Here is a 24,847-nt window from a genome sequence, read left to right on the forward strand (position 1 = left end):
AGGAAAGGAAAAGCCCAGAGAGGCTGAGTGGCCTGCCCAGATTCGCATGGCTGTAATCTTAGAGCTGGAATGGACATATACGACTATTTACACAACTCCAGGAAGAGTATACGGTGCTTTCTTCAAGGCAAGGTCCACAGTTATCATCTACATACTCCCAGATGCCTGACACACGGTCGGCTCTCAAGACACACCCAGTGAAGTCAGGTCTGGCTGAGCTGGGACTCGTCTTGGTCTCCTGACCCCCAAGATCGTGCTCTTTCCCACATACAAACCTGCTTACCAAGGTCCCTGCTCACAGCAAGCTGTTCACTGTTCTTATATTCCTAGTTCATACACTGTCTCACTTCTTTTCTCCTCCCAGAGTCCCCTCTCCCAACCCTTGCAGTCCCCAGTCAGACCCTCCACAGAGACCTTAGCCACCAGGTCATTTGAGGACCATCTCCAAGGAGCTCCCTGAGTCATTCCATTCAACTCCAGCCAGCCCCTCCCTCACTTCCTGTGGTAAGAAAGACACAATATGGGCGTGTCAGGAATAAGAGCTCATGCTTTGAAGCAAAAGAGTCCCTCAGCTTTGCCCCAATTTAATGCACTAATATGCCAGAAGGTCGCCTCTCCCAGACACTTGCCTCACTGTCACACTCATTCACCCATCCAGTCAACACGTTTATGGAGTCTGTACACAGTACAAGGCCCTGTGTTGACCGCTGACTCAGGCATTAGAAAAATGACTATTCATTTATTCATCCAATCATACAACACTTACTGAACACCCACCACCAGGATGGCGAGTTGGTTTCATTTAGTTTCAAACAAACCCAATACCAATTGGTCAGTTGTTCTGTTTTGAGGACTGTGGTGCTTTTTCTTCTAGGGGAAGAGTGCTGAGATCAATTACTGATGTCTGCTGTGAGTGCAGACTAGGAGACTAGCAGCACACCTATATTACGTGCCAGGCAGTGCGTAGGCTCTAAGAGTTCAGTGATGAATAAGTTACATTTCCTGCTCACAATTTTGTAGTGTGTGATTTCATTTGTTACAATTGCAAATGGAACACCGATGTATGATAAAAAACCCTCCAGAAAGTAGGCATAGAGGGAATTTACCTTAACATAATAAAGGCCATATATGACAAACCCACAGCCAACATCATTCTCAATGGTGAAAAATTGAAACCATTTCCTCTAAGATGAGGAACAAGACAAGGTTGCCCACTGTCTCCACTATTATTCAACATAGTTTTGGAAGTTTTAGCCACAGCAATCAGAGAAGAAAAAAAAATAAAAGGAATCCAAACTGGAAAAGAAGAAGTAAAACTGTCACTGTTTGCAGATGACATGATACTATACATAGAGAATCCTAAAAATGCCACCAGAAAACTACTAGAGCTAAACAATGAATTTGGTAAAGTTGCAGGATACAAAATTAATGCACAGAAATCTCTTGCATTCCTATACACTAATGATGAAAAATCTGAAAGAGAAATTATGGAAACACTCCCATTTACCATTGCAACAAAAAGAATAAAATACCTAGGAATAAACCTACCTAGGGAGACAAAAGACCTGTATGCAGAAAACTATAAGACACTGATGAAAGAAATTAAAGATGATATCAACAGATGGAGAGATATACCATCTTCTTGGATTGGAAGAATCAATATTGTGAAAATGACTATACTACCCAAAGCAATCTACAGATTCAATGTAATCCCTATCAAATTACCAATGGCATTTTTTATGGAACTAGAACAAATCATCTTAAAATTTGTATGGAGACACAAAAGACCCTGAATAGCCAAAGCAGTCTTGAGGGAAAAAAACGGAGCTGGAGGAATCAGACTCCCTGACTTCAGACTATACTACAAAGCTACAGTAATCAAGACAATATGGTACTGGCACAAAAAACAGAAACATAGATCAGTGGAACAAGATAGAAAGTGCAGAGATAAACCCACACACCTATGGTTAACTAATCTATGACAAAGGAGGCAAAGATATACAATGGAGAAAAGACAGTCTCTTCAATAAGTGGTGCTGGGAAAACTGGACAGCTACATGTAAAAGAATGAAATTAGAACACTCCCTATCACCATACACAAAAATAAACTCAAAATGGATTAGAGACCTAAATGTAAGACCGGACACTATAAAACTCTTAGAGGAAAACATAGGAAGAACACTCTTTGACATAAATTACAGCAAGATCTTTTTTGATCCACCTCCTAGAGTAATGGAAATAAAAACAAAAATAAATAAATGGGACCTAATGAAACTTCAAAGCTTTTGCACAGCAAAGGAAACCATAAACAAGACGAAAAGACAACCCTCAGAATGGGAGAAAATATTTGCAAATGAATCAATGGACAAAGCATTAATCTCCAAAATATATAAACAGCTCATGCAGCTCAATATCAAAGAAACAAACAACCCAATCCAGAAATGGGCAGAAGACCTAAAGAGACATTTCTCCAAAGAAGACATACAGATGGCCAAGAAGCACATGAAAAGCTGCTCAACATCACTAATTATTAGAGAAATGCAAATCAAAACTACAATGAGGTATCACCTCACACCAGTCAGAATGGGCATCATCAGAAAATCTACAAACAGCAAATGTTGGAGAGGGTGCGGAGAAAAGGGAACCCTCTTGCACTGTTGGTGGGAATGTAAACTGATACAGCCACTATGGAGAACAGTATGGAGGTTCCTTAAAAAACTAAAAATAGAATTACCATATGACCCAGCAATCCCACTACTGGGCATATACCCTGAGAAAACCATAATTCAAAAAGACACATGCACCCCAATGTTCATTGCAGCACTATTTACAATAGCCAGGTCATGGAAGCAACCTAAATGCCCATCAACAGACGAATGGATAAAGAAGTTGTGGTACATGTATACAATGGAATATTACTCAGCCATAAAAAGGAATGAAATTGAGTCATTTGTTGAGATGTGGATGGATCTAGAGAGTGTCATACAGAGTGAAGTAAGTCAGAAACAGAAAAACAAATATCGTATATTAACGCATGTATATGGAACCTAGAAAAATGGTACAGATGAACCGGTTTTCAAGGCCAAATTTGAGACACAGATGTAGAGAACAAATGTATGGACACCAAGGGGGGAAAACCGCGGTGGGGTGGGGATGGTGGTGTGCTGAATTGGGCGATTGAGATTGACATGTATACACTGATGTGCATAAAATTGATGACTAATAAGAACCTGCAATATAAAACACACACACACAAAAAAAATCAAAGAAAACCTACTAATACTAAACTTTCTTTGGGTTATTTGTGTAGAAATAAGTTAATATAAATGTTTCAGACATTACATGAAATTTCTAAAAATCTTATATGTTCTGGTATAATGTTATAAGTCAGAATTCTAGTTATTACTTTAAAATGTATATCATCTCAGAAATAACTAAATTTCCTTGTCAATTGCATTATTATGAACTTTCATCAAATCTTTAACCGTGGTCATTTTTAAGCCTTTTGTCATTTACAGACAGTTCTGGGTGTACTCTGATGCTTTTGCAAATATGTTCCTATAAAAGGGTTTCATCTTCAAGGAATTCATGGAAAAGACTCTGACAAGTACAGGTTTCTGGTAACTGATTGTACTGCTGAACTGAATGAATAAGCATTTTCAGAACTCTAATGAAAAACTGATGAACTCATAAAAGTGCTAACAAAAGATCAAGATGAAAAAAAAATTAATTACATGGGACTGAGTGAACTAATGAGGATGATTATAATTTTTGTGACTTTCTGCTTGAATAAAAAAAAAAACTCTTAGAGGAAAACATAGAACACTCTATGACGTAAATCACAGCAAGATCCTTTTTGACCCACCTCCTAGAGAAATGGAAATAAAATCAAAAACAAACAAACAAATGGGACCTAGTGAAACTTAAAAGCTTTTGCACAGCAAAGGAAACCATAAACAAGACGAAAAGACAACCCTCAGAATGGGAGAAAATATTTGCAAATGAAGCAACTGACAAAGGATTAATCTCCAAAATATACAAACAGCTCATGCAGCTCAATATCAAAACAACAAACAGCCCAATCCAAAAATGCGCAGAAGGCCTAAATAGACATTTCTCTAAAGAAGACATACAGATGGCCAAGAAGCACATGAAAAGCTGCTCAACATCACTAATTCTTAGAGAAATGCAAATCAAAACTACAATGAGGTATCACCTCACGCTGGTCAGAACGGGCATCATCAGAAAATCTACAAACAGCAAATGTTGGAGAGGGTGTGGAGAAAAGGGAACCCTCTTGCACTGTTGGTGGGAATGTAAATTGATACAGTCACTATGGAGAAGAGTATGGAGGTCCCTTAAAAAACTAAAAATAGAATTGCCATATGACCCTGTAATCCCACTACTGGGCATATACCCTGAGAAAACCTTAATTCAAAAAAAGTCATGTACCACAATGTTCATTGTAGCACTATTTACAATAGCCAGGACATGGAAGCAACCTAAGTGTCCATCGACAGATGAATGGATGAAGAACATGTGACACATATATACAATGGAATATTACTGAGCCATAAAAAGAAATGAAATTGAGTTATTTGTAGTGAGGTGGATGGACCTAGAGTCTGTCATACAGAGTGAAGTAAGTCAGAAAGAGAAAAACAAATACCATATGCTAACACATATATATGGAATCTAAAAAAAAAAAAAAAAAAAGAAGGTTCTGAAGAACCTAGGGGCAGGATAGGACTAAAGACACAGACGTAGAGAATGGACTTGAGGACATGGGGAGGGGGAAGGGTAAGCTGGGGAGAAGTGAGAGAGTGGCATTGACATATATGCACTACCAAATGTAAAATAGATAGCTAGTGGGAAGCAGCCGCATAGCACAGGGAGATCAGCTCCGTGCTTTGTGACAGCCTAGAGGGGTGGGATAGGGAGGGTGGGAGGGAGACGTAAGAGGGAGGGGATATGGGGATATATGTATACGTATAGCTGATTCACTTTGTTATACAGCAGAAACTAACACAACATTGTAAAGCAATTATACTCCAATAAAGATGTTTAAAAAAAAGAATTGCAAATGGAGCAGATGAATGGACATAGGTCTTCTCAGCTCTAGTGCCCCCATTTTTTTGTGTGCATTTGGGAAGCAAAACAAGGATGCCCACCAGATCAATTCCCCTCTTCAGTTTGCCAGGAAACTCAAGATGGATCTTTCAAAAGGACCACCACCTCCCTCTGCATTGCTGCACTGAATTTCTGATTCTGTTCTATTTCAGATGCTGTTCCCTGTGCTCCTGGCCATACAGGGCACCGTGGGCGCCGTGTATTGTGTGGTCATTTCTTCCCTGGGTTTGCTCAGTGGCCCCCTCTGTGACACAGGCAGTGGAAACTACACCTACCCGTTCAGGAATTACTCCCTGGAGTGAGTAGCATTTATGGCCTTGGGTCCGTGTCTAACATCTAAAGATGATACCGTGATGACCACCAAGAGTGTGTGCTCTGAGAACTGACTATGCAGTAGTGGGGCCAGGTACCTCCATTCATACTTGGTGTCTTGCTCCTCTCTCTGTACCAGATTGACACTTTTATTCCCAAATCGCCAATCTCTAGAGGTGATTGGCCAAGGCAAGGTGTGCCCATGAATTAGGCAGTTCACCCAAGGTATTCAGTACAATACCTTGACTTCATTTGCCCCCATTATTAAACACAGGTGAGCATGTGCTGAGGGCTTGCTTAGTACTGACTAGGCGCTGTGATAAGAGAAGGGATTCCAAAAGAGGGATAAGACCACTTGCCTATTTACAACTTGCCTGTTCACAGTCTAACTGGGGAGAGAATAGTCAAATTTGGGGTTTGTTTTGTGACGATCTCAGCCTATCAATAAGCAATGTTGTGGTTGGACAAGGCCTTGTGGTTCTTATTATGATTGCAAGACACCCTTTAGCAAGAACCATCAAGAAACTTTGAAAAAATAAAGATTTCTTACATACAGGACCTGGATATTACACAGCACACCTGGGGTCACACAGCAAGGTCAGGGGGGAGGGGAGGTGGGGGTTAGGGAGCACAGGTGCGTGGGCCTGGGGTTCTGCTTTTATCGGGTTTGAGGCTGGGGGTCTAGTGTTTTGCAGGCTCACTCTTTACTGATGAACTTACAACATAAAAGCAGGAATTTAAAGCACAGGAATAGAAAAAATAAGTGGCCCAAAAGGTCAGTTATTGAAATCAACCAAGATCACTAAAACAAAGGAGCCTCAGTCAGGCTTTTACCTAGGTGTGAAGCTGGCACTGTGTTGATCTGAGATAGCCCTCTTTCAAGCGGATGCCTCACTATCAAAGCTTAAATCAGGCACTTGAATTACGAAAAGAAAAACCAACTGTCAGGGTTTACACTGCAGGGTTGCACAAATATCCTTAAATGGCAGCCCCTGTGATGCCCACTGATTTTCCTAAAGGAATAAGGAAAGAAACTCAGCACCACTGACTGAGAAAGACACTGCTTCTCTTCTCATTTCACGTTCTCTCCCTGGTAGAGCTCATCCATCCCCATGGCTTTCAGAACCCTCCATCTACCCATATAAATAATCCCCAAATGTCTATCTCCAGCCCAGATCTTTCTTCTGAATTCCTGACTCAGATACCAAATTACCTCTTTGAAATTTCCTCTTGCGAATTTCAGATCATTTCAATATTTAAATGTCCAAACCCTTGATGTTCCCTTGCCAATTTCCTCTCTGTCATCCCCAGCCCATTAGATGGCACCCAAAACCTGTGGGTCATTGATTATTCTCCCTTCTGCATCCCAAGTTCAATCCACCACCAAATCCTGTGAGTTCTACCTCACCAGTGCACCTTGAATCTGGCCGCTGCTCTTCGCCTAGTCTGTCATCACCCCGTTCCAAATCTGCAACACCCTTTGCTTCCGTGTCTACACCAGCCCTCCAGCAAGCATCCCAGCTCCATTTTCCCCTTCAATCCTTTCGCTGTAGATGAGCCCAGAAGGGCTTTGTAAAATGTAAAAGTACTCATTAAGGCCAAGAAATCTTTACATTTAGGGAACTTGCAATCTCATTGAGAACTCAATAGACGAGTATGGATATGGGTGAAGACAGAGATACCAAATAATATATAACTCTATGAAACAGGGCCTGAAAACCTATTCCGTTTTCTCTTTGTCCAACGAGAACCCTCTGATTCCAAATATTCCTTAGAGTTTTTGCTTGCCTGCTGTTTCCTCTTATAATGCACTGCGTTCCCCTTGGCTGCTGCCTCCTTCAAGGCCAGGTGACTCCATCCTTCCCCCATGAAACCCTCTCCAGCTACTCTAAACCTCTAGACCTCCCCGTTTTATGATAATAATTATAAATATATCGCCCACAGTGCCTACTGCATGGCAGACACTGTGCTAATATCTAATCCTCCCAACCCACTCGATGGTATTGATGTTATTTTTTAGCCCCATTTTACATATAAGGAAGCTGATATACAGAAACACTTAGGAAACTATTGGGGCCAGGGAAGGCTGCATATTGACACATATATCAATCAATGGTATATTGATTATTTTGAGTGAAAGTTACTTAAGAAAGAGATGATGCAAGAAGCCCATTCTGACCCTCCTCTCCTGTCGCCCTGAAAGCAGGAAATAAATCTCTCATATGAAAGGTGCACTCCCTACATCTGGGGCTAGAAGGACACCCTTATTGCCAGAGATAGAGAGTTCAGGGCCAAGGAGTCTGTATGAACAGGTCTTGTTACTTCCTTAATTTACTACCAAGCTCGAACTGTTTAGATTCTTTACTAATTAAGCACCCAAACCTAAGTTTCTTTGTCCTGTCAATTTCTCTCAAATTTGTTTCTTTGTCGGAAGAGTGTAAAAGCTGCCTCCTTTGGGGAATTCCCTGGTGGTCCAGTGGTTAGAACTCTGTGCTCTCATTGCTGAGGGCCTGAGTTCAATCCCTGGCTGGGGAACTAAATTCCCACAAGCTGCGTGGGGTGTGGCCAAAAAAAAAAAGCTGCCACCTTTGGCCACTACTTTAGGTCTCATTTCTACGAGACCTCCAGGGGCATGCATTAAATTTTGTTTCTCTTTCTCCTGTTAATCTGTGTTGTGTCAATTTTATTATTAGTCCAGCCCCAAGAACTCAAGACATGTAGAGGGGGACATTTTACTCCCCCCGCCGACAAAGCTTATCAAGAACTTCCTAGTGAAGAAGCTGGAGTTAGGATCTGGGTCTGTGGGACTTCAGAGCCCGAGCTCTTAACCAATCCTTACTGCCCCTGAGATCTTTAGAGCAGTTCAAATCTTGCACCACACAATTTCCCGCTTCTTCCTGGCTATGTCTATACCCACAATGCCTTGCTCAGATGCTGTGCTGTTACAGGGAAAGATGGTGTGTTCGACCCTCGACCAATGGGCAGTCATGAATGTACTATCCTTATGAAGATGAGAGCGATGTAATAGACTAGTGCCTCTCACATGCTTGTAAATGGCAGCTCTCTCCCTTTCCTGTCTCTCAAAGCCAGGCTAATTGTCTCCCCTGTCCTGGCAGGAACAGCTACTTACTCAACCAGCCCACCTGGGCTACCTGCCAAGAGCCTGAGCACATCGTCCTCTGGAACGTGGTCTTGTTCTCCATCCTGCTGGGGATCGGCGTGGTAGAAGCTGTCCTTTGCCTCAGCCAAGTCGTCAGTGGACTCTGTGATATCTTCTGTGGCACATGCGTCCGAAAAGGACAGGTTGGTGCTTCTAGAACCCAGGAATGTTCAAGTCATTTCCCCTGACCTGTTTTTCACATCTCCCTCCTGCCCCAACCTCACACTCCCAGAGGTAATCCAGTAACCAGGAAGTGCCTTTTGAAATGTCGAACTTCATTTGCCACTTGGGTCTTAATTTTCTTTCAGGTGACCATAACTGGCTTATGACCAGCCTAAGAAATCACAACTGATTGGCAGAGTTCCCCAGCTTCAGAAGGACTGGATTTGGTGAATATTTCAGTGATATCATATGGTATTTGTCTTTCTTGAAACAAACACTTTTAAGAACTCAATCTACCATACAAGCCATGGCAGTTCCCAAAGAGGCATCAGATAGGGTTTCTGCTTCAGGAAGCTTGCAAGCTAATGGATCTTGCATAGCTGACTGCTTCCACAGATGATATCCAACTTTGTACAAATAAGAAAAAAAAGCAAATGCTATACAGCTTGGTAAGTAAACAGAGCCAATGGCAAATTTTTAAAAGGTGCCTTCTCCTCCAGGTTGATGCCCATTTGGGGTGGAATAATGTTCCCCCCAGAATTCGTATTTAACAGGAACCTCAGCAGTGACCTTATTTGGAAATAGGGTATTTGTTGATGTGATTAAAATGAGGTCATACTAGATTAGGGTGGACTCTAAATCTAATATGACCAGTGTCCTTGTAAGAAGAGAAGAAACACGCACAGAGAAGGCCGCATGAAGATGTAGGCAGAAATTGAAGTTATGCTGCCACAAACCAAGTGATGCCAAAGATTGCTGGCAACCATCAGAAGCTAAGAGAGAGACATGGTGCAGATTCTCCCTCTGAGACTCCAGGACCAGCCACATCTCGATTTCAGACTTCTAGCCTCCAGAACTATGAGTGGATACATTTCTGGGGTTGTTTGTTTGTCTGTTTGTTTGTTTTGGCCATGCCATGCAGTTTGCAGGATCTTAGTTCCACGACCAGGGATTGAACCTGTGCCCTCGGCAGTGAAAGCACAGAGTCCTAACCAATGGACCACCAGGAAATTCCCAAGTTTCTGTTGTTTTAAGACACCCGGTTAGTCGTAGTTTGTTACAGCAGCCCTCAGACACCCATACACAGTCCCACACCAGGGCGCAGGCGAGCCGGGCACAGGCTGGATCTCAGCCCCCCACTCAAGCTGGACCACTGCCTTGTACAGAAATGTTTATCCTACTCAAATGAAGGTAGCCCTGCTGATGTCACAAATGCCCGGCTGCCCTGCTACCCCAGGCTGTTCCTTCAGCTTCCCTTTAGCCCTCCCACTGACACAAAGCAGATATACAACCCCCAGAAAGAGAGGTACCCAGAGCCCTGCAATGAGCCCAGAACTGAACTGGCGCCCGAGACTGTTCCCTCAGCCCTGACAATGCTGAGATTGTCATCCCTGTAAGAAAACTGGGCTTAGGGAGGGGTAGTCTTTAAAGTTGGTCCGTCAGATTGAATGGCCCTATATGGCCCAAATACTGTTTCCCTGGGAGGGAAAAAATCCAAAGCAAAAAGTTTTATTAGCTTTTCCCCATTAAAACAGCCTCTGTGTAAAGTGATAGATTTGAAGCAAGGGAGGAGAAAGGTTTTCTGCCTCTGGCAAAAGTCCCTCTTGTGGTTCTTCCTTTGGTGAGTAAAAGGAACTTGGAGTTAAAGACACCAAAGTACAAACATTCTGTGGCCAATAAAGTGGGCCCCAGCTCATAAAGACAACAGAGTTCGGCTAATGTGCTCCATCAAGGGCTTTGGAGGGCGGAAAGAGCCAACATTTTAAATGTAGGGCCAGCTATAAAATGAGTCATGATTAATCCACTAAAAAAGTGTTTATTGCCAAATGAAAAATAAATTAAAATACATCTGAAATTAAATAGAAACAGTTGATTTTTGAGGCTGACTTAGGTCTACTTCAGCTACATGACAATTATTTCCTGAGTTCCTACAATGTGCAGAGCAAAGTGCCTGGAGAAAGGAGGGATGGATGGGGCTCTCAGTTCTGAAAGAAGGGGTTTAAGCAGAGGGAATTTTTTCAGTGCACAACTACCCAGATGTAAGGCAGAAGCAGGGGAGGTGGTAATTTCCACTTCAATCTCTGTGTCTTCAAGCATATCCCATCTTTTTAAGTTCCTTACTTTCTCAAGAGAAACCACATGTTTTCCAGATCAGAGTTGACTGACATTGCTTTTTCCAAACTCATATTCTGGATGTTTACAGTGTTTATATAACATGGTGCATCTGTTACTGGAAATATGAAGAAAATAGCTCTTCATGGTGAGTTTAGAGATTCTTTACTCTTTACACTTTGCTATAGTATAACAATTTCCACATTTTCCAGAATGAGCACTTAGACTTTTAAAATTATAAAACATGTGAAAAAAGAGATTTTACCATTTTATGAAAATGATCTAGAACACTTATCTGTCTGCCATGTCTGGCAAAAAGCTCTTATAGTTATGACACTGACTTGAGAGAAACGTCATGGTTCAAAGGCTCATTGACAAACCAACATCCAGTATTTCTCCGAAGTCAAATGGGAAGAAATAATTTTAAAGGAGGGAGATGCCCTATAGGGGGGAAGAAAACAAAACTAACCTAAATAGCTTTGGAAATTTTGGAAACCTTGATTTGACTAGAAACTATAAGGCTAAGGACAAAGGGAATTACATATAAACACTGTACTCTAAAACTGCTTCTCACAGGGGTATGAGTTAACAATTATGAAACAGCTATGCATATATAATGGTGTTGAATGGTGGATGGTGGGAGCCAGGTTTCTCACTGTCATAGGGATAATTCCCACAGATAAGCAAAGAGGGAAGGCTAGAATAATCCATGTAGTACTGGATTAGAGTCAAGGACATCAATATAAACTCATGTTTGGCTTAACATAGATACAGATGGATAAATACAGAAATATGTGTGTATGCATGGGTTATTATACATATATATTTCCTGCTGAGAGAGCTAGAAGCAGTGACAGCCCAGTAGCAACGAGCACACCCAGTGCCAAGGTCTTGGTTTCTAATGCCATTCTCTACTAAAAGCAACTAGGGCTCCTTGAAGAAATGACTGATTCTAGGGGTGAGAATGAAGAATAAAGATGAGCTTGGAGCATATTGCTGTGCCAGAAAGCAAGGAAGTGCTCAAAAAACAAAAAGCAGGACATGAAAATAAACAAACCAAGGGGACACAGGAGCCAACCTGAAATGGCTCCCAAGGGCCAAAGCAGAAACAAATTGAGCAACAAAATAAATAACATAGTATTAGATTATAGCCCAAGTATAAAATAAATATCTATGAGTCAACGCTGATATAAATAAATGATTGATTAAATAAATAGGGAGAAAGAGACAAATCTTCCTTAGAGATAAATTTCAAATAATTTATATAGATACTCCTGTCTCTTTGAAATGGAGCTCAGTACCCCACCCCTTTTAGTGTGGACTGAGCTTCCAAAAAATAGAGTATGGAAGGTGGGGGAAAAGTAATTTTAGAGTGAGGAAAACTAGAAAATACCACTTTGGCCAGGAGACATTTTAATTGAGATTAACATCATCAGTGATAAATCATGTTGATAGCAAGTACTCTTGATATTATATGATAAGGGCACTTCAGCTGTGTGACCTCCCAAAATCCATAAACCTATTCTAACTATGAGAAAAATATCAGACAAACAAACTGAGGGGCATTCTGCAAAATATCTGACCAACACTCCTCAAAATTGTCAAGGTCATCAAAAACAAGGAAAATCTAAGAAACTGTCACAGCCAAGAGGAGCCCAAGGAGGCATGACAACTAAATGTAATATCAGATCCTAGGTGGGGTCCTGGAACAGAAAAAGGACATTAGTCAGAAAACTAGTGAAATTCGAATAAAATGCAGAGATTGGTTAATAGAAATGTACCAACACTGATTTCTTAGTTGTAACAAAGGTACCATGGTAATGTAAGATGTTCACATAAGGGAAACAGGGTGAGGGGTATATGGGAACTCACTGTACTATTGATACAATTTTTCTGTAATTCTAAAACTATTCTAAAATAAAAAGAGACATAGTATAAATTCATGTTTAGCTTAATATAGATACACATGGATAGTTACAGAAATGCAGATGTGTATATACGCATGGGTTTATTATACATACATTTGACCTTTTGTATCCACAGGTTTTGCATCCACAGATTCAACTCAGATTGAAAATATCTGGGAAAAAAATAACTCCAGAAAGTTCCAAAAAGCAAAAATTTGAGTTTGCTACAACTTTTTACATAGCATTTACATTGTATTAGATATGTAAGTAATCTAGACATGATTGAAAGGATACAGAAGGATGTGTATAGGTTATATGCAAATACTATGCCATTTTTATATAAGGGTCATGAGCAGCCTCAAATTTTGGTATCTGCTGGAGTCCTAGAACCAATCCTAGGCAGATACCAAGGGACAACTGTACATATATTTCCTTGCTCTGTATCTTGAAAGAGCTAGAGGCAGATACCCCAGTAACAATGAGCATGCCCAAAATTATTTGTTTCAAATAATTTATTATTTTAAATTTAAATTTTTATTAAACTTATTGTTATTAAAAAAGAAAAGAAAAAACAGCTAAATGGGGTTTTTTTTAAGTTTTTTTTTTTAATGTGGACCATTTTTAAAGTCTTTATTGAATTTTGTTACAATATTGCTTTATATTTTTGGGGTTTTGGCCGCGAGGCATGGGGGATCTTAGCTCCCCGACCAGGGATCAAACCCACACCCCCTGCATTGGAAGGCGAGGTCTTAACCACTGGACCACCAGGGAAGTCCCAGAAATGGGTTTCTTTAACTATGAGGCTTTGAGCTTCCCAACCTACCCAAGCTGCAGTCTAGGAGATGTAAAATTATCCAAAATTGGAAACAAACTTGTAGGGGAGCAAAATTTGCCACCCCAAAATGTCTTTTCGTCATGTGGATTATTTCCAGCTGAAAACAATCAAGGCCCAAAGGGACTGAGGAAGAGACTTTGACCTTCACCCTAACTTCCTAAAATAATTTAGATAGAGGGCCTGTTCCCAGAATAGAGCATCACCAGAGATATCTTCAAGGAATATGGTCTGGGGTGGTGGGGAAACTCTAGGCCGGGGCTAGAGATCAGAATCCACCCTGTGTCCCATTGTCTCTGCGTGGCCCAGCAAACATTTATTTACCAAACATTTGCTTTTCCATCTTCATGTGCATTACCTTCCTCCCCTTTGAAGTCCCAAACCACTATCCCCAACACCATATTTTTTCTTTAGCCGAAGATGATATTTAAGGTCAGGCTTTCAGCCATTTTGGTGAGATATTCAGTTTTCCTGGGGCTCTCCCGTATATACATGTTATTAAACTTTTGTTTCATTTTCTCCTGTTAATCTCTCTCCTATCAATTTAAATCTTAAGCCAGAAGAACCTAGAAGGGCAGAGGAAAATTTCTTCCTTCCCAACAGATTCAACTAGCTTTCCCTGTGTTTGAGTATCAGACCTTATCCACAGATGGCTAAAATGAGTAAGACACAGTCGAGAAACACAGGGATTTTTATGTAGGGACCCTGACTTGGCCTCTTCCTCCAAGGCTATGCCGAGAATAGGTCTAAATAAATTACTTCATGTCTGAGAGAGTGGCATGGACATATACATATATATATATATGTGTGTGTGTGTGTGTGTATATATATATATATATATATATATACACTACCAAATGTAAAATAGATAGCTAGTGGGAAGCAGCCGCATAGCACAGGGAGATCAGCTCGGTGCTTTGTGACCACCTAGAGGGGTGGGATAGGGAGGGTGGGAGGGAGACGCAAGAGGGAGGATATATGGGGATGTATGTATATGTATAGCTGATTCACTTTGTTATAAAGCAGAAACTAACACACCATTGTAAAGCAATTATACTCCAATAAGATGTTAAAAAAAAAAAATTACTCCATGTCATGGAGACAAGGACCAGGCCACCCGACCCCTGATAAACCAGCAATTCAGCCCTAAAGTGACTGAAGACATGGGTTCAAGAACAGAACAGCAGAGTCCAATGGATTCCTTTATCTTAAATGTTTTCTTGCCTTAACACATGCTGTCACACACCCACTGTACCCTCTTACCCTCCATGCAAACAATACTCTGAGAATAATTGGTAACCCCTTGGTTTGGACTAGGTGTTCCCTCCACCCCTGGACATATCTCGTCATGGCACCCATCTTGCTGTCACACAGGATTGCTCCACCCAGCTGTGATTCAGGATGTACCTTATGCACCATATTCTATCATGCCCAGGGCATAATGGTTCTCATTAAATGTTTAGTGAATGAATAAACAAAAGAATGAATGAGTAAACGTTCCAAACCTGCAAAGGGAAGGAGTTCCGGAAATGTAATTATACAAAGTAGTATATACAGACAGAATGCAAAGCTCTTTAAAAGCTCAGCTTCCTTCTTTTTTCTCTTCCCCCCTTTCATCACCCTGGCCCAGGTGCTGAGGTTCCTAAAAGGAAACAAAGCCAGTTCTGGGCAGAGTTTCATTTTGCAATTATAGTTGAAATGTACTCTGTCACTCAACCACCACCCATCACCTGGGATTTATATGAAGTTCTTAGCATGGGCCATACTGTTCTAGAGGCAGCCCTGTGAGACTGTGTGATTGATAATAAGAAATAGGTATTTCGGTCTTTCTCCATTTCTGGCACAGAGCTTCTAAAACCCGTGGAATTTCCTAAGGGATAAAAGCGATAAACGTGCCTTTTGTTATTCATCACAAGACTCTCTCAAACCACAGCTGAGTTTGTGTTAATGAGGTGACTTTTGGAAAGCCCCTCAGGTTGGTTCCTGCCAGGGGAACCAACCAGGATTAGAGGGTTGAAATTTTCAATTCCACCCCCAATGCCCACCCCTGACCTCCAGGAAGGGAGAGGGGCTAGAGACTGAGTTCAGTAACCACTGGCCAATGGTTTAATCAATCATGCCTATGCAATGAGCCTTCCAGAAAAAAAACAAAAGAAGAAGGTTCAGAGAGCTTCCGGGTCAGTGAACACGAGGCGGTGCTGGTGGGAGAGTGGTGTGCGCAGCCCAGAGGGGCCATGGAAGCGCCACAACCCTGCCCACATACCTTACCCCGGGACTCTCCTCCATCTGGCTCTTCCTCGGTTATATCCTTTATAATAAGCAGGTAAGCTAGTAAGTAAACTGATTTCCTGAGTTCTCTAAGCCAAACTATCAAATTAATCAAACCCAAGAAGGGTGTATAGAAATGTCTGATGTATAGCCAGTAGTAGGAATTACAGGCAACAAGGGGAGGGGATGTCTTGTGAGACTGAGCCATTAACCTGTGGGATCTCATGCTATCTCCAGGTGGTGTCAGAACTGAGTTAAATTGTCAGACACCCAACTGGTGTCACAGAATTGCCTGGTGTGGGAAAAATGACCATACATTTGGTGATGAGAGTACAGAAGCGTTCAGAGTATCGTATGGAATAGTCTGAAGGAAAACAGTGAGTGTGTTTTCCCTTTACAAGTATAACACACAAAAATCCTCTAATGATAACGTCTGGGACCTTTGCATAAGCTGAATCATTTCCAAAGCCCTTTTCCTATACGGTCGTATCTGACCCTAAAATAGTCATGTCTCATTGTCCAAGGACAAATGGTTATCAGCATTTTACCAAGAAGGAAGCCAAGGCTCAGAGGTGGTTGCCCAAGATGAAGCAGACATGAGGCTCAAAGGTGAACTTTTGACTCCAAGTCCATGGTTCCTTACATGGAATCTCACAGATCAGAACCTGGTTGAAAAGATAAGACCAGTACCAGAGAAAGACCCAGAGAGGAGAGAAGCTGGAGCTGGGGAAAGGAAGGCCATTCCAGGCAGAGGGGACAGCAGCAGCAAAGGGAGGAAGCTGGACATCTTAAGGCCTCTAGGAGGCACACGAAGGAGGCCAGGTAATAGGGACAGTGGCATAACGCTATGCATCCCTCGGAGTGGAGAAACTCGTCTATTTGTGAACTTGGGAGGTATGAACTCTCCCACAAAAGCAAAGCTGAACTCCAGAGCCAAAGTGCCTGTGACCAACACGAGGTCTCAGCAGTGGTTTTGCCTTCTGACATATTGGATAGTTCTAAGAATTTACTAAGATTATGAAGAAGAGCATCTTTACAATGGAAACAAAAGTAGGATTAAGAAGGAGGTTAAAATGATAAGAAAAGGATAATGTTGCACATTCTAATGGCTGAGACCTTTGACAGTAGGAATGATTCTCAAAATCAAAGAAAATTCTGCCACATGTGAGGAGTGCTATAACCTTGCAAACACATGGCAACCAGCAAGACATGAGGAAAAAGGAGATGAATGAAATAGACAGCTTTTGAATATGCCGCTTGAAGATTAGCATGAACTCTGAATATGCATTAGACTAATGTAATTAGAAGTAGGCTAGGACTTATTTATTAAGTCATTCCGTAAATATTTGCTGAGCATCTACTATGGGCCAAGAACTGTTCTAGACACTGGGGGTAGAGCAGTGAACAAAATGAAGTCCCTGCCCTCATGGAGCTTTTTGTTAGTAAGGAGAAATGAATGACAAACACATTTATTGGTGCTGTTAAGTATTATGGAGAAAAATAACAGGGCAACTGAATCAGGGAGTAATGGTGTGGGCAAAGCAAAGGCATGTTGGTATTTATTTATATTCAGTGGGTGGAAAGACCCCTCAGACAAGGTGGCTTTGATCAGATAGCTAAAGGAAGCAAAGAAGTGATTCTTTGAGATCTACAAGTTTAAACACAATGAAAATGCTGCCAATAAAACTTTCTGAAATTTAAAAATTTTAACTATTTAATTTTTGTTTAAATTTTGTTAAGTTTTTGTTAATTTAGTTGGGGGGAGCAATGGACTTATATTACAAGACACAAAAGTACAGTAGGTTCAAAGCCCCCAGGAATGTTGTCACATCAAAAAGACCTATAAACCGCAACATGAACGGACCTAGAGAATATTGTGCATAGTGAAATAAGTCAGACAGAGAAAGACAGATACTGTATGATATCACTTATATGTAGAATCTAAAAAATACAACAAACTAGTGAATATAGCAAAAACAGAAGCAGACTCACAGATATGGAGAACAAACTAGTGGTTACCAGTGGAGAGTGGGAATGGGGGAACAGCAAGATAGGCATGGGGGATTAAGAGATACAAATTACTATGTAAAAAATAGATAAGGAACAAGGATATATTGTACAGCACAGGGAATTATATCCATTATCTTGTAATAACTTTTACTGAAGTATAATCTGTAAAAATACTGAATTACTATACTGTACATCTGAAACTAATATAATATTGTAGGTCAACTATATTTCAATAAAAAATTTTAAAAGACCTGTGGCCGTTGTATGAACACGATAGCTGCTAGAGTTTTCTCACATTTACAGAGATTCTCAAGGACCTAGTTGTCTTGCTTGCTTTGCTTCTGCTTCATCCAACTGCCAATGGAGCAGAATCAGGTCGATTTGGGGAAAAGAAGCACGATAATACAGCCATCACTAATAGCTGACAAGTGTGTCTGATTTTAAAGCTTAAAATTAGTTCACATTTCTATTGGGTAGAAATAATCTGGGAAATACCAACTTAAACCCTTTTTGTCACTTTGGTCTTGAAAGTTTTGCTCGTTGCTGAGTGGTAAGTGGTGACAATTCATTTCCTTCTCATTTAGTCCTTCACAGAAAACAGAGGCATCTGCTTCGCCTTACAGAGGCTGCTGGTAAATCTCAAATGCTGGCATTTTCTGTAGCTTCTAATTAGCCATATGAGCGCTAAAGTTAGCCCATAGGGAGCATTCCTTCTCATTTGGAGAGCGTGTTGGTCATGCATCATGCTGGCACCAGCCTGCTATAATGACTCTCATAATTCAAATCCAGTGACATTTTTGTATGACGAGACAGCAGCAAAACAAACCAAGCTCAGAGGAAGTACAAAACCGGCCCAGCTGCCACCCCAGCTGGCCTGACTCCTGTCCTTCATGCCCAGGGGAAGTTGGATGGGCCTCTGGTGACCCTCTCACAAGTCAAATCAAGCACTCTGAGCTGGACTGTTCTGGGAGGAAACTGGGAACTTATCCTTTAATTACTTAATATCCTATAAGACTCTAGAATCCGTCCCATTCATCATGGGACATAAGCTTTGGGCTACTACCTGGCATTCTATCTCAGCTTCGTCCCTGACTGTGCGACCCTGGGCAAACTGCCTCAGTTTCCTTACCTCCTAGGAATGTTGTTAGGATAAAATGAGCTAAAATGGGAACCTACTGTGCATCAGAAACACAGTAAGCTCTGAATCGATGTTAGTTGGTGGTGTTGTTTCTGCCCCTCGTTAGTTCTTGCCTGACCTATTGCAGTGGCCTCTTCACTGGTTTCCTGCCTCCAGTCTCCACCTAAATCCATCCCACACATTGTTGCCAAAGTCACCTTTCAACACAGAAGACTGATTCTAAAACCCTCCAGTGATCCCCATGCCAAGATACAGCCAGACTCAGGCGTGTGACCTATCAAACCCTCTATCATCTGACACCTCTGCCCCTGTGCCATGCTGTATGCTCAGCCCAGAATGCCTTGTCTCACCTTGACCGCCTGCAAAACTACGCATCCGTTAAGATTAAACTTAAGCCTCATTTCCTCCGACCTTCTCCTGCCACTCCAAGCATCTTTTTCTTTGCTTCCTGTAGAACATTCGGTGTTGGCTTTTATGATGGCTCTTAACTGCATTATGCTGTCAATGTTGGCCCGGCATGCTTTCCTTCTAGACAATTTAGTTTATATAGACCACGAGAGAAAGGTCGGCTTCAAGGACTATAGAGAATAGCAGCGCAGACTCAATAGGGATGCTTTCACTCTGGTTTTCCAGCACTTCTGCCAGCTAGCAATGCAGAGGATACACACAATGCAATGTTATGCTCTCTCTGTGATGCTAAGGACTTCAGACTTTATTCTGAAGAGAGATAGTTGTAAGAAGGGGGAGTGAAGTGATCAGTTTTACACACCTAGCTAGAGAATTGAGAACTGATTGTAAGGAGCAAGACCGGAGTCAGGAGATAAAGGCGTAAGAGGTTGCGGTTCCCCAGACAGGAGAAGTTAACAGCCTGAACTAGGGCAGTGGCAAGGGGTTGGAGAGAAGTGAAGAGATATGAGAGAAATTAAGGAGGAAGAATGTGATGACGGTTTGTTTGGAAGCAAGAGTGAGGAAGGAGTTGACTGAAGATACTATTAATTGAGGTAGCCCAGAAAGTAGAAGTCTGTGAGAAGAGGATAAACTCAGTTTTTTAAAAAAAGGATTTACACAAAATCAAGGGTACATAATGATGCAAATGGACAGTGACACTCCCCAATTCCCACAGAGAATGCCCAAAGGTCAGGGGTCTCAGCAGACTGTGGGGAGAGAGGAATTTGCTAGGTCAAGGAAGCCCGGAAGTGAGGGTCTGCTGCCTTTTATTCAATTTTAGAGCCAGAACAAGAGTAATACAAGATCCCATCACTGGTTCTAATGTCTGGATGTCAGGTTCACAATATCCTGCTGCCCCAGTTATACAAGCCTTTTACTTGCACAAATGCAAGGTTTCAAGGTAGTAAGGTAGTAGGCCTGACCTTGGCTTGTCACACTGTGAATATTTTGCCCTATCTATCTATCTATCTACCTATCTGTCTATCCATCTATCAATAGATTAGATGGTAGGTGCTCAACAAATATTTGTCAGATAAATAAATCAATGGCATCTATAAATGAATATAATAATACCGACTTCATAAGGTTGTATAAATTTAATGAGATAACTAGGTAAAGGCAGACTACATTTTATACATAGAAAAATCCTGGTGGCATTTACTAGATATTTAAGTAAACATATTTAGCCTTACTCAAAGGGAACTAAAATATTTTATCATATTTATTCATTCAATCATTCATTATGTCTGTTGAGTATATACTTTGTATAAGACATATCGAGACAAAAACATATCAAAGAGACATGTAATCTAGTGACAAAATACCATGAATAAGAAAAAATAACAGGATGAGATTGATAGATGAGGACAGTTTTGTATATCAGGGAAGGCTTCTCTAAGGAGGTAATATTTGATCATGTACTTAAAGGAAATGAGGTATTATGCAGATATCTGAGAAAAAGAGTTCTAGGCTGAGATAACAGCACATGCAAAGGCCCTAAAATAGCAACAGCTATGGGTTGCATTTTTCTGTTTCTTGGCATGTCTAGTCATTTTTGTTTGGAAGCTAGATATTATGAATTTTACACTATTGAGTGTTGAATTTTGTTCTATAAAAGTGTTCTATAAAAAGTGTTTTACATTATTGAGTGTTGAATTTTTTCTGGCCAGTTTGACAAATTACTTGAAGTCCAGCTTGATCTTTTTGAGACTTGTTTTTAAGTTTTGTTAGTGTGGATCTAAAGTAGTCTTTACTCTAGGGCTATTTTAGCTCTATAAATATATGGTATTAGCCTTTTGAGATCTATACTGAATGCTCCAGGAATTCGGTAGTACTATCCCTTGACTGATTAGAACACAAACACCTTCCAGCTTTCCAGGTGTAAGTTCTGGGAATTTTTCAATTTCTAGGACTCTAGCCATTTTTTGCCTGACCTCATGGAGTTCTACCCTATGCACGGTTTGGTATTCAGCAACAGACACAAGGGGCTCGCTCCTCCTCTTCATTATTCTGATTTTAAAATGTTAGCAGCCTCAGCCTCTCCCAACTCCAATCTCTCCTCAGCTCAGCAGGGTCACCATGTTCTGCTTAGATTCTCCCTCCCTGAAACACAGTCTGGAAAGTACTTCCAGACAGCAAGCTGGAGTGGTCATAAGGCTCACCATGTTTGTTTCTAGTTCTCTGATTTGCAATTCTAAAAGTCCAGTCTGGCTGTTCTGTGAATAGAATGAAAGATAGCAGGAGTGGAAACATGAGATCAATTAGTAAACTACTAAAGTAGTCTGGGTAAGAGTAGAGTGGAGCAATGGAGGAAGTGAAAAGAAGTTAGATTCTGGATATATTTAGAAGGTATAATCCACAGGGTTTGCAGATGAATTATACATAGAGGTGAAGGAAAGAGAAAATTCAAGGATGATTCCAAAGTTTTTGTCTTGAGTAACTAGATAAATTGTGGTACCACTTACAGAGATGGAGAATACTGGGGGAGAATCAGCCTTAGGAACTGGGGAAAAGATGAAAATTTTGGTTTCAGGCATGTCAAGTCTGAGTTTCCTATTGGCGTCCCTGGGGAGATGATACATAGTCAGTTGGTTATATGTGTCTGGAAAGCAAGGTGAAGGTCAAGATTGAAGACATAAATCTGGAGTACAGAATGAACTTAAAGTCAGGACTAGATGAGCTCACCTAGAAAATGAATGTAGCTAAAGGACAGATTCAAAGCCTGAGGCTCAGGGGGCTTCAACACTTAGAAGCCAGCAAAGCAAAGTTATATATCCTCCACATTTTCACAATGTCATTTCCCAGTGACAGCTAAGATATGAGGCTTCCAGAAAGAAAAAAAATACAAGGCCCTTGTCTCAATGCAGCCCCAAAGAGTCATATCTTATGCCTAATAACTCCAGAAAGTACAACTACCCTCTATGGCCCACATGTGACTGAGACCCACCTAATCAGCCCATGAAGGACCAAGGTGAGTTTATAACTTAAGTACAGCATGATGTGGTGACAAATGCACAGGAATAAGCATCAAGAGATGTGAGTTCCTGTCCAGACAATGGCTCTAATTAACTGAACTCAAGCAAATACCAACCTCTCTAGACCTTAGTTTCTTCACCTATAAAATGAATAGATTGAACTAAGTGATCCTTAATGTTTCTTCCAGCTTTTTATTTTAAAAGTCCTAGAGAAAAAGTTCTAAGGACAAGGAGAGAGATATTTGTAATTCCATCCCCCACAAAAAGATCTGCCAAATGTTCTCTCCAAATGTTCAGGAACAAGCAGTGCCTCTTCATGTATCTAACTGCTCCTTGCACCCTATGCTTCCCTTCCAGAAAGGTGGTTACCCAGAGAGGACCCACCAACCACTACAGAGGGAGAGACTTCTCATTAGAGCTCTGAAGGTTTTCTAAGACTCAGGGTATCCGAGTGCAGTCCACACCACATCAACTACCATACCAGTTATTTGAACTGAGATGATTTAATATAAAGAATGGTTAGCTAGGGCTTCCCTGGTGGTGCAGTGGTTGAGAATCTGCCTGCCAATGCAGGGGACACGGGTTCGAGCCCTGGTCTGGGAAGATCCCACAGACCACGGAGCAACTAGGTCCGTGAGCCACAATTACTGAGCCTGCACATCTGGAGCCTGTGCTCCACAACAAGAGAGGCCGCAATAGTGAGAAGCCTGCACACCGCGATGAAGAGTGGTCCCCACTTGCCACAAATAGAGAAAGCCCTCGCACAGAAACGAAGACCCAACACAGCCATAAATAAATAAATAAATAAATAAAAATTAAAAAAAAAAGAATGGTTAGCTAAATGGAATATTACTCAGCCATAAAAAAGAATAAAATAATGCCATTTGCAGCAACATGGATGGACATATGGAATATCATACTAAGTGAAGTAAGTCAGACAGAGAAAGACAAATGTCATATGATATCACTTATATGTGGAATCTAAAAATATGATACAAATGAACTAATTTACAAAACAGAAATAGACTCACAGACATAGAAAACAAACTAATGGTTACCAAAGGGGAAAGGGTGGGGGAAGGATTAATTAGGGATTTGGGATTCACAGATATACACTACTATATATAAAATAGATAAACAACAAGGACCTACTGTATAGCACAGGGAATTATATTCAAAATCTTGTTATAACCTATAATGGAAAAGAATCTGAAAAAGAATATATCTATAACTGAAAAATTTTGCTGTATACCTGAAACATTGTAAATTAACTATACTTCAATAAAAATATATAAATTTAAAAAATTATCCTAAGTAAAAGAATTCAGATACAAAAAAAAAAAAAAAAGTTAGCTAGGTTTGAAGACCTGAAAAGGCAAAAAGAGAAAACTAAGATATAATAGAGGTAACAAGTGCAGGATGAAGCTTCAACCCCTAGGGTGCATAAACAAAGAGAAGAGGATGGAATGATTAAAACCTAGGAGCTTGGAGGAGAGGTGCCTTGGGGCTGGGATCCAGACCTCTGAGGAGGAGGCACTGGCCAACTGGAGTTGATGGCCCAGGTCAGGCGGGGAGAGTGTTGCCGTGAGGCTGATTCTGCAAACGTTGGGAAAACTGCAAATTGGATTCACCTGCTGATTGGAACAAACTGGCCCTGTCGAGGTGAAGAAGAAGCCTTGCTGGGGCAATGCTGAGAGGCACCAGAAGCAAGTAGATAGGGCCATGGCCATGTCCCTTTTTCCTCTTCCAGCCCTCCTCTAGCGCCCCCTACCAGCGCTACCCAGAGCAGCTGGCAAAGGTGCTTTGCCAAAAGGTGATTTGTAGAGCCCCAACCCCAGAGCCAAGTAGAGAAGAGTAGGCTTGCAGCTCAGAGACAATAGTTCAATAACTGACACAGTTATTTTGAAATTAAAAAACAATACTGGGTTTGTAGTCTATCGATATAATACATAATGTAGTATTTTTTTTTTTTACTTCGCTACTGAGCAACCTAGAGCTTCCTTTATTTATCATTAATGGATCTGAGTTCCTATACTTAAAGGTATGCTTTTAAGACCAGTAAATAAATGCTCCCCACAATACCCAGAAAGTATCTACTGGTCACTGTTCATTAGACATCCAATTATTCTGTCACCCAGTCAATTGTCTGAGTGCTTATCATATATCACCTGTTATTCTAGGCACTGGATTCTTAGCAGTGTGATTTGAGAGTCACCTGAAATGGAGTTCCTCTGAATTGGATAATGAAAGAAATGGTACTTTCTCCAGAAAATGTAGTTAAAATGTTGACTTGAGTTGGCATGTTGGTTAGTCCTCTAACCCCCTCCCAACACTATTCACAAATCCCTTCCTCCATATGGCCCCTTACATTCACATTCGTTATCCCACTGATCC

The 24,847-nt window shown here is 41.1% G+C and overlaps 1 protein-coding gene across 1 annotated transcript in view; it reads left to right on the top strand.

Moving 5' to 3' along the window:
* The window catches only part of LOC132370144 (transmembrane 4 L6 family member 1-like), a 34,218-nt gene extending 9,907 nt beyond the window's left edge, over positions 1–24,311 (top strand). The window contains exons 3-5 of the mRNA XM_059929897.1: positions 5,283–5,428; positions 8,559–8,745; positions 24,204–24,311. Coding sequence (XP_059785880.1) covers positions 5,283–5,428; positions 8,559–8,745; positions 24,204–24,311 — 441 coding nt within the window. The remainder of the gene's footprint in view (positions 1–5,282; positions 5,429–8,558; positions 8,746–24,203) is intronic.
* The last annotated feature ends 536 nt before the right edge of the window (positions 24,312–24,847 follow it).

This window comes from Balaenoptera ricei, chromosome 8 (genome assembly GCF_028023285.1).
Source record: "Balaenoptera ricei isolate mBalRic1 chromosome 8, mBalRic1.hap2, whole genome shotgun sequence".
In the NCBI taxonomy this organism is placed as follows: domain Eukaryota; kingdom Metazoa; phylum Chordata; class Mammalia; order Artiodactyla; family Balaenopteridae; genus Balaenoptera; species Balaenoptera ricei.